Consider the following 11,226-nt stretch of genomic DNA (forward strand, 5'->3'; position numbering starts at 1 on the left):
ATAGGCATGGGCTTGTTTCCTGACTAGCCGTGATTCCTCTGGGTCAGTCGGTAAGGTACCCTACCTAAGATAGTTGATCATGGGTGCCCGCCAATCAATAGTTGCTTCCCTATTATTTTGCAAATCTATCTGAGCTATAAGGAAAGTTTGCGTCGTTGACCGGTCCAACACCTAAGTAGTTAAGGAACTGGCCATCTTTGCTAGCTCATCCGCTTTCTCATTCTCTGCCTTGGGGATCTTAGTTACTGAAACTTCTGCAAATTCTTCCTTCATCTTCTCGTATGCTTCCCGGTATACTTGTAATTTGTCACAATTTACCATAAAGTTGTCGGTCACTTGCTGAGTTACCAACTAGAAATCTGAGTAAATGATTACCCGGGCAGCCCCTACGTGTCGGGCTGCCTGCAGTCCTGCCAACAAAGCTTCATATTCTGTCTCATTGTTAGTGGCTCAGAAATTCAACCGGACAACCAACTGAAGTATATCCCCTTGGGGAGATATCAACAAGACCCCTACCCCGCTTCTTTGGTGAGTTGCCGACCCATCCACATAGATCTTCCAAGTTTCTTCAGAGTTGGTCTGATGAATTTCTGTTAAAAAATCTGCTAAGGTCTGCGCCTTGATGGCTGTGCGCGGCTGGTATTGTATATCATATTCTCCTAGCTCTGTTGCTCATTTGATAAGCCGACCTGCGACTTCTACATTAGTCAGAGCTCTTCCCATGGTGCTATTGGTCATAACTGTGATAGGGTGTGCCAGGAAGTATGGTCTTAACCACCGATCCATAAGAACCAATCCATAAATCAACTTCTCGAGAGTCGTGTATCGAGACTCGACCCCTTTTAATAGATGACTGAAGAAATACACTAGCCATTGTAAATTATTATGTTCTTTAACAAGCATAGCCCCTACGGCCTCAGGGGTGGCAGATAAGTAGACCCATAATGGTTCTCCAACAACCGACTTGAATAAAGACGGCAGAGCGTCCAAATACTTCTTCAGCTCCTCAAAAGCTCGGGTACATTCTTCATCCCATTGGAACTTGGAGGCCTTCCTGAGCCCTTTGAAGAAAGGAGCAGCCTAGTCTGCGGATCTGGAAATGAACCTTGACAGGGCTGTTATTCTGCTGACCAGTTTCTGCGTTTCCTTCAAATTCTAGGGAACTTGCATATCACGTAGTGTCCGAACTTTTTCTGGATTATCTTCTATTCCCCGCTCGGTCACTAGGTAGCCCAAGAACTTCCCACCTTTAGCTCCAAACAAGCATTTCAATGGGTTCAGCTTCAGCCCATATTGCCGGAGAGTCTTGCAGGTTTCTTCTACATCCTTGATCAAATTTACGGCTAAAGGGGACTTAATGAGTATATCATCCACATAACTCTCCACGTTGCGCCCGATCTGCTCCCGGAAGATCTTATCCATCATCCTTTGGTACGTGGCTCTTGCATTCCTGAGACCGAAGGGCATGACAGTATAACAGAAGGTACCATCAGCCGTAATGAAGCTAACCTTTTCTTGGTCCTCCACTGCTAAGGGGATCTGATGATACCCCTGGTAGGCACCCAGCATGCAGATCCTCTCACAACCGGCAGTTGAGTCCACCATCTGATCAATCCGGGGTAGAGGATAACAATCCTTGGGACTAGCTCGATTGAGATCTCGGAAGTCTATGCATACTCTCCACTTATTGTTGGGCTTCTTTACTAAGACCACATTAGAGAGCCAGGATGGGAACTGCACTTCTCGAACGTGGCCTGCCTTCCTGAGCTGATCCACCTCGGCTCTGATTATTTTGTTCTGGTCAGCTGAGAAGTTCCTTTTCTTTTGCTTGACCGGTCGGGAGTGCGGTAGCAGATGTAACTTGTGCTCTGCTACTTCAGGCTTGACCCCGGGCAACTCCTCCGTAGACTAGGCGAAGACATCTCGGTTGTGGATCAAGCATTGGACTAATTCTTCCTTGAGAGGAGGAGGCAGGTCGCTTGCCATGCGAGTTAGACTTTTAGGGCGTTCAGCATGTAATTGTACCTCCTCCCAGGGGATGGGTTCTTTAGCCATAAGCAAAGGCTCTTCTTGGACGCATGGACGCCACTATCTTGCATCCTTTGATTCTTCCTAGCCTTCACCCGGACCATATCAATATAGCACCTCCGGGAGACTTTCTGTTCTCCGTTAACTTCCCCGACCTACTCGCCAACGGGAAATTTGATTTTTTTGATGGAAGGTAGAAACAACAGCCCTAAATTCAAGCAGGGCGGGCCTTCCCAAGATGACGTTATAAGAGGAGGGGGAATTAACCACTATAAAAGTGCTCCTCCTAGTGCGCATTAATGGCTCGGTGCCCAGAGATATGACCAGCTTAATCTGACCCATTGGCTTCACTTCATTACCTGTAAATCCATATAGAGACGTGACCACATGCTAGAGTTCAGTGGCATCGATCTGCATCTCCTCGAATGCAGTTCTGAATAGAATATTAACTAAGTTCCCGGTGTCAATGAAAACCCGAGCCACTCGGCTGTTGGCAATAATGGCCTTGATGATAAGGGCATTATCATGAGGCAGCTCCAGACCTTCCAGGTCTACCGGCCTGAAGCTGATGACAGGGCCAGAAGCCTGCTCCTGGCTGCATTCAAGAGTGTGGACCTCCAAGCGACGCACATGAGACTTGCGCGCTCTCCCCAAATCTCCATCGGTGGGCCTTCGAGAGATCATGCCAATCTCTCGAACGGTGGTGTTGCCTCTATTATCAGCCTCCCGTACGACCTCCAATTCTCCCCCCCCGACCAGGCTGATGAGTACTGGGTCCAGTTTGACAGGGCCAGAAGCCTGCTACTGGCTGCATCCAAGAGTGTGGACCTCCAAGAGACGCACATGAGACTTGCGCGCTCTCCCCAAATCTCCATCGGTGGGCCTTCGAGAGATCATGCCAATCTCTCGAACGGTGGCGTTGCCTCTATTATCAGCCTCCCGTACGACCTCCAGTTCTCCCCCCCCCCGACCAGGATGATGAGTACTGGGTCCAGTTAGGTCGGGGCGGGGTTGCCCGACCTGTCCAGCCGCGGCTCGCTGTTCTTCTATCATCTTGAGCACTTGAGGGGCTAACTCGGGCGGGGGTAAACCTAACTCGACAACCCGTTTAGAGTCCCGAGCGAACTGAAAATAATGATTAGTGTTATGAGTACGAGATCGATGATAGGTGCAATACAGAGTGTTCCACGGTCCAGATCGGGGAGCGTGCACAGCTGCGACTCGGGGGGCCGGTCTAACCTCCGGACCGTGCTGGAAGGTAGGCCTGGCTTCTCTAGCGCATGGAAGAGGCTGAGGGGGTGGTTGAGGTATCCTTCTTTCCGGCTTATTGACAGATGGAGGTGGTCTCTCGACTTTCCTCCGGGTCGCCTGTGCTTCTTCTACTTTGATATAGCAAGCGGCTTTTTCCACCATCTCATCAAAATTCCGAGCGAGATTCTTGATGAGATCTCTAAAGAATTCTTCCTCTCCTAATCCATAGTATAAAGCGCTCATCAGAATCTCTGAAGTGACGGTGGGGATGTCCTTGGCCACTTGGTTGAAGCGGTTGATGTAACTTCTTAAAGGCTCGGTCGGCCCTTGCTTAAGAGCGAAAAGGCAATGATCCGTCTTCTGATATTTTTTGCTGCTAGCGAAATGACGAAGGAAGGCCATCTTGAAATCCAAGAAACATGTGATGGATCCTTGTGGTAGTCCATCAAACCACTTTAGTGCCGAACCAGATAGAGTATTTAAGAAAACTCGATACTTGACAGCATTACTATATTGATGCAACAGGGCTGGATTCTTAAACTTGCGTAGATGATCCTCCGAGTCTTTGCTCTCGTCATTTCCCCCATCGATGGGGCCTTGTAGCCCTTAGGTAGTTTTTCGTTCAAAATCCTAGCCGAGAAGGGTATTCTCTCATCCAGATCTTCTAGGAACACTTCCGGTATTATGAGAGTCTTCCCTTTCCTCGAGTCTTTGGGTAAGGAACTCTCAGCCATAGAGACTTGAGGCTGTTCTTTCTTAAGGCTCGGGCCATGGGGTCCTGGCTGATAATACCCCAAGTTAGGCTCGCGATAAGGAACCTGGGGAAACCCCTCGGGCTGTTTTCTCTTAGAGCCCCGATCTGAAACAGGGATGGGCTCCTTGGAAGCTTCAGCAGGAGCTTGGCGTGGTCGTGAGATAGTTCCTTGTTTCTCGGAGGTCGCTCGCCTCTTGGCCTCTTTGAAGAGCTCGTATTCTCCTGCAGTCATGGTGACGTTGATGCGGTCAGACTCCTCCATCTTCACGTTCCGAAATAGGTGGTTGTGTTCCCACAGACGGCGCCAAATTTGATCTCGTCCGGACGCTGAGTCGGATGAAGGCGGGCCTCGATGTACTGGAGGTTGACAGAAAGTCGCTATGGCCTCCGATCTACTTGACACTCTCTGGAAGGGTTCACACTGGCGGATGACGAAGGGTGATGACCAGGATGATGATGCTAGGGCTCTGCGCACACTCAGACGAGCCCCCGAGTCGTTAGAGACCAGAAACCAGGGGAAAAGTCCCCAGGTCAGGCCAAAGTAAAGACGAGTAAGAAATGACGAGTGAGCATACCTGCATAAGGGACAAAGCATCCCTTTTTATACTGCAATGGATGTTTCTGGGGTCTGGTGGGTGTCAGGGAATGTCGGCTGTCAGGCTTTGTCTAGCGGTGAATGACACACGACATCTTCTCATAGGCCGGCGGCAGAACCAAAGGGGTAATGAGCCCCGACTGTTAGCATATTCCCTGACACTCTGATTATTCTCTGACAGGTATTTACAATTCCCTTGCTTGCTTGTCCTGTAGTGCCTGGCATCCTCCGCCCGTGATTACTACGCTGGGTCTTTACACTTGCTAACCCTGTTTTAATATCTTGCTAACCCCGCTCTGATATCGCCTCCAGACCTGTGTTTCTAACCTTGTCCTATGCATCTCCTATTGCAGCCTCCGACCGGTCTTGCCTCTTATTAGCATTACGTGTCGCGCCCTGTATACCTTAGCTCGGCTTTGTTTATCCCTACTCCCAAGCTGTACCTCTGACTTCATCTAACCTGACCTGTATGTCTGCCTCCAACTTTGCTTATCTTGGATCATGAGGATATAAATCCTGACCTGTATCCTCGGCTAACACATCCCGACCTGTACGTTTTATCGATCCAAGTATCCTGAGCCATAAGGCTATAAATCCTGACCTGTGTGCATCGGTCTACTTCCGCTAATCTTGAGTTCTGACTTGTACTCTTTGATCCCTTTATCCCATGCCGTGAGGATGTAAGTCTCGATATGTATCCTTGGTGAGCATACGCCAGGTCTATATACCGACCTGCTTCAGTCCTCCGTAATCCATGACTTGTACTTCCTGACCTGTAAGCCAAGTCTGTTAACCGATCTGCTTCTGTCTTCCGTACTCCATAGTTTGTACATCCCGACCTGTACGCCAAGTCTGTATTCCGACCTGCTGTCTGATGTTATCCCTGGCTCGTATGTCCCGACCTGTACGCCAGGTCTGTATTCCGACCTGCTTTTGTCTGCTGTTATCCATGGATTGTACGTTCAACCTGCACGCCAGGTCTGTATTCCGACCTGCTTCTATTTGCTGTTATCCATGGCTTGTACATTCCGACCTGTACGCCAGGTCTATATTCCGACCTGCTTCTGTCTACTGTTATCCATGGCTTGTATGTTCCGACCTGCACGCTAGGTCTGTATTCCGACCTACTTCTGTCTGTTGTTATCCATGGCTTGTACGTTCTGACCTGCATGCCAGGTCTGTATTCCGACTTGCTTCTGTCTGCTGTTATCCATGGCTTGTACATTCCGACCTGCACGCCAGGTCTGTATTCCGACCCGCTTCTGTCTGTTGTTATCCATGGTTTGTATGTTCCGACCTGCACGCCAGGTCTGTATTCTGACCTGCTTCTGTCTGTTGTTATCCATGGCTTGTACGTTCCGACCTGTACGCCAGGTCTGTATTCTGACATGCTTCTGTCTACTGTTATCCATGGCTTGTACGTCCCGACCTGCACGCCAGGTCTGTATTCTGGCCTGCTTCTGTCTGCTGTTATCCCTGGTTCGTATGTCTCGACCTGTACGCCAGGTCTGTGTTGCGCCGGAGGCCCTTCCGTTGCTTTGCTTGTCCTATGGGCCTAGTCCTTAGCTATACCTGGCCTGTGGGTCTTGTCCTTGACTGCTATCGAAGTTGGATCTTGTCCAACTTGCCATCTTACCCTTTGACTATCCCGTCAGCTGGGACTTTGACCATGGCAGCGCAAGCTTGACTTCTGACTTACATGGGGGCTGAACTTCTGACCTCCACGTAAGCTTGACTTCTGACCTCCACGGGGGCTGGACTTTTGACCTCCACGTAAACTTGACTTCTGACCTATACGGGAGCTGGACTTCTGACCTCCACGTAAACTTAACTTCTGACCATCCTGTGGTCTTGACTCCTAACCACATTATCTTACTGACCCCATGATCATACACCATATCAACTATCTTGTCGACTTTATAAATGTAAGAGGTAGAGTTTATTTACATTCATCGTAGAAGGGGCACACAAAAGAGATATTTTGATGGTGAAACATGTCCTTTTTAGTTAAAAAATTAAAAAGAAGGGGCACCAGGTTAAAATGCTATAGGCTATCTAAATACGGAACCACCAAATGCATCATTAATATCTTCGTAAATATGATTAAAAATTTTCAATGAGTAACAAGTTCACGTAGTCCTCAAACATAGGAAGCTTATGCTCCTCGTTATAACTATACATTACCCTAACCATCCTCGCCGTGTTTAAACAACATTTCACGAAATCTCGAGAAAATTTGGTCGATGAGCTAAAGCTTTCTTTATTTAGCTCCTCCCATGCTTTAGTAATCAGTCTCATCACTTCTTCCTTTGCGACTTCAAATGAGCAATGTGGATTCTCCTTCATGAAGCACTCTAAGAATGAGCCATCTTTTCCATCTTGTTCTTCATCCTAAATTGTAAATATAACACATAGGATTAGTTTATGATCCATTCTTATATGTTGAAAAACGAATAAATGAATGAATGTACCTTAGCACTTCCCAAGTCATCCCAAAGTCGAAGAATTGTTGCTGGGCAAGATATTAGATTGGGGTAAGTCTCCAAATAACTCACATTCTCATGTGTTATAGCTTGGCCTAATAGGAAGTATATGTGTATCAATACGACCGGCACACCACAGCTAACTATGCCATTTTTGAAATAGTCATGGCTCGTCGGGACTTGACTTTGCTCGAACCATTTGGCTTCCACCAAAAATGCATTGCATAGTTCTATCCACTACGTGTTTCCATATATACAAAGAAAACTTTAGCAAAATCATTGAAAGGCACATTAGAGTTTAAATGTATATATAATACCGCATTTTTCAAAGAGTCCATTGGATTCCACCCATGTTCCTCGTATATCATTTGTGCAATCTCATTTGTCGTCTCAAACAATGCGGTGTAGGTTATTTTCATACAAAATGGACGTGGATCGATATTCGCCGATAACTCCCATCTGCGTGTTGAAATAAATAATGCGAAAACACATAAACATAAGAAAGAACTAGAGAGACAAGGAAAGAAAAAGACAATTACTTCTTTATTATTGATTGATAATTATCTTAGGCTAACTCACATATTTATACATATTGTCAAAATAATATATAAAAAATATAATAATAAATATGAAAATATATTATTGTAAATATGATAATAATAAATATAGAAATAATGAAAAATATGATTCAAATTACAATCTAATAAATCATCAATAATTAAAATAAATCTCTGAATATCTTGAATTACTATTTTTATCGTCATTACTACTCACACATTCAATCAATCTTCTAAATGAATTATGTAAAAGAGTATTCGTGGACACAAAATTCTTACTTGTTCATAGCTCTGGCGAAGAGTTCGAGTTCATCCAACGATCCATACACATCGAAAATATCGTCAATGAGGTAGACAAATGCAATGACTTTCGTAAGCGCAATTCGATAGCTCGAGAACTTAGGGTTTGAAAGAACCGTCATCGACCACGTGTACCATTTCGACGGTTGATCTCGAGCAAACTTTAGTTTGCGCGCCAGACCGAGTCTCCCACCAACTGCACAGACCACAAAGAGAATGAGAACAACAATAACAACAACTCTAGCAAGGTGCAAGTAAATTGAAAACCTTGTGACTTGCTCCAATTCTTGAAGGTGTAGCAATTGAACCTCCTTGAAATCCCTCCTTGCAAATTCCTCAACTATTTTCCTCCTTCCCTGTTCCCCTCCTCCGAAGCTAACCAGAAATCGCCTAGCTCTGTAACTTTGCAAGCTCACATGATAAGGATGAGCTAAAGTTTGCCGGATAAATTTGGCAAAATGAGGTGCAAAGTGTGGCATCAAAGAATTGAGGTGGTGAGTAGCAAATCTATTGGCTTCATAAAGAATGCCCTCGCCGGTGTTCAAGTAGGATGCTTCGAGCAAGCTCACAATTCCATGGCTTCCTCCTGTGAGAGATGGCATGAAATCACCACGTTTGTGATCTGTAAACCTAAGAAAAATATCTGAAAACGCAAGGTTGTTATAGAACTGATGATGATCGGTTAATTAATCAATCAATAATCACCTGATGACACAGGGTATCGAGTCTGTCGAAGTAAACGGAACAAAAGGGCAGCTTCATGCAGAGTATTCACTCTCCGGTGAAGCTGATCTGCGTAGCTCTCCATGTACAACGATTCCAGCGCAGCTACAATCTCTTCCTCGAAATGGTGCTCGACGTCCAACTTTTGAACGCAGTCGATCGCCAGCATCAACTCCGACGAGCTCCTGGCATCGCAGAGCATGTTTCTGATCTCCTGTTTCATCATGTATACACGACGCTCAAAATGAAACCAACTTGCAAATGAAACTGAACTGGACGGCGAGCTATAGGTGAATCCTTACACCATGAGCACGGTCGTCTGTAATTGGCACCACCAGCTTCTGCTGCTTCTGCTGCTGCTGCTTGTGCCTGGAGCTCTTGATGCTGCGATTTGGGTTTCCCAGGGAACAGAAGCAAGAGCTGCAGGGTAGTTGAATTAAGGGCAGCATGTTTAATTATTTTTGGTTGGGAGAGAAGAGCTTGCTCTGCAATGGAATGTGACTCGATTGGCCTGCATTTATAGTCTCCACAGAGACACAGATTTATCTGCATTTCTATCTCTGTCAAATCGAACTTTCTTTTTGAATACGAAATTACAGGAGGGAATTTGTGGCCTGAGGCCGCGAGAGGAATGGTGGAGAGTTCCTCGGTAGGTGGGTGCAAATGTCTGCATGCTTTCTTCGTTGTGAAGCTTGATGAATGCAGAACGGCATTTCTCAGGCCGCGTTTCTTAAAATACCTTTTATATTAAGAATATTGTTGAAATTGGTAAGTATTTTGGTAGAGCTCTTGAGGAGAAATAGATAGTTTTTCTTGATACTTAAACTTTTGATTACAAAGCCTTTATATAGACTTGAAAGAAACTTAGGGGGCAAGTAACCTAGCAACTTAGGGGGCAAGTAACCTTAGAAACTTAGGGGGCAAGTAACCTTAGTGATGAGTAAACTTAAGTGATAACACATTAACTTTAACACTCCCCCTTAATGTGTTGTCGGATTCCAAGTTTGGCTCGGAGCTGTTGAAATCTTTCTCTCGGAAGTGCTTTTGTGAAGATGTCAGATAATTGCTCCTCAGATCGACAGAACTCAAGTTGAATTTCTTTATCTTCAATTGCCTGTCGAATGAAATGATGCTTGAGTGCTATATGTCGAGTTCGGTTGTGGTGAACTGGGTTCTTAGCCATAGCGATTGCAGATTTGTTGTCGCAGTATAGCACGGTTCCTTCAATCTGATGGTGACCGAGATCAGCCAAGATTTTTCGAAGCCAAATTGCTTGTGAAGTGGCTACTGATGCTGAGATGTACTCGGCTTCCGCAGACGATTGTGCAACACTTTGTTGTTTCTTGGATACCCATGAGAATATTGCTGAACCAAAGGAGAAACAGTACCCCGAAGTGCTTTTCATGTCATCTAAGGATCCACCAAGATCACTGTCACAATATCCGACAAGATTAAGTGCGTGATTCTTCTGAAAGCTTAGACCGAGGTCAGTTGTCCCTTGAACATATCGTAAGACCCGCTTTGCTGCACCGAGATGAAAATGGCTCGGACTCTGCATAAATCTTGAAAGTAGACTTGCAGCATACATGAGATCAGGTCTAGTTGCTGTGAGATATAACAAATTACCAATGAGGCTACGATAATAAGTGACATCCGCTGCTTTTCCTCCATCTTCCTTTTTCAATTTCTCCCCCATAATGAGTGGTGTAGAGACAGGATTGCATCCCAGCATGTTGAATTTCTTCAGAATCTTTTCTGCATATATCTTTTGGCAGATAAAGATTGTCTCTTCTTCTTGGTAGATCTCCATGCCCAAGAAATGTCGAAGTAGACCCATATCGCTCATTTCATACTTTTGAGCCATGTCATCTTTGAACTCTTCGATCATCTTCTCGTTGCTTCCAGTGAAAATTAGGTCATCAACATAAAGAGTGACTATAAGAACATCATTACCTTGCTGCTTGACATACAAAGTTGGTTCACTCTTGCTCTTTTCGAATTTTGTTCGGTTGAAATAGTTGTCGATCTCACTGTACCAAGCGCGAGGAGATTGTTTAAGTCCATATAGCGCTTTCTTAAGTTTGTAGACTTTCTCTTCTTTTCCTTTGAGGATGAAACCCTGAGGTTGATCTACATACACTTCTTCCTTCAATTCACCATTGAGAAATGCTGACTTGACATCAAGCTGATAAAGTTTCCACCCTTTGCTGGCGGCGAATGCAATTATAGCTCGGATTGTGTCTAGCCGAGCTACTGGGGCAAACGTCTCCCCGTAGTCAATTCCAGGCTGTTGAGAATATCCTTTGGCCACAAGTCTTGCTTTGTGTTTTTGAATGGATCCGTCTGGGTTGTGCTTTACTTTGTAGATCCATTTAACACCTATAACTTCTTTGTCTCTTGGTTTATCGACGAGCTGCCATGTCTGATTTTTTTCAATTACACGAACTTCCTCCTCCATCGCTTTTTTCCATGGTTCTTCTTTGATTGCTTCAGCAAAGTTCTCAGGCTCAATTGAGCAATAATTGCATGTAGCAT

At 45.4% G+C, this 11,226-nt stretch overlaps 1 protein-coding gene across 1 annotated transcript; it reads right to left on the reverse strand.

The window, feature by feature from the left end:
* Positions 1-6,731: 6,731 nt before the first annotated feature.
* LOC122026780 ((3S,6E)-nerolidol synthase 1, chloroplastic-like) lies at positions 6,732-9,404 on the reverse strand. The gene is made up of 6 exons (XM_042585498.1): positions 9,289-9,404; positions 8,947-9,202; positions 8,674-8,905; positions 7,948-8,611; positions 7,429-7,570; positions 6,732-7,019 (listed from the first exon to the last, which is right to left on the reverse strand). The coding sequence occupies exons 1-6, from the start codon at positions 9,402-9,404 to the stop codon at positions 6,732-6,734; spliced, it is 1,698 nt and encodes a 565-aa protein (XP_042441432.1).
* Positions 9,405-11,226: the final 1,822 nt, after the last annotated feature.

Source organism: Zingiber officinale, chromosome 10A (genome assembly GCF_018446385.1).
Source record: "Zingiber officinale cultivar Zhangliang chromosome 10A, Zo_v1.1, whole genome shotgun sequence".
Classification (NCBI taxonomy): domain Eukaryota; kingdom Viridiplantae; phylum Streptophyta; class Magnoliopsida; order Zingiberales; family Zingiberaceae; genus Zingiber; species Zingiber officinale.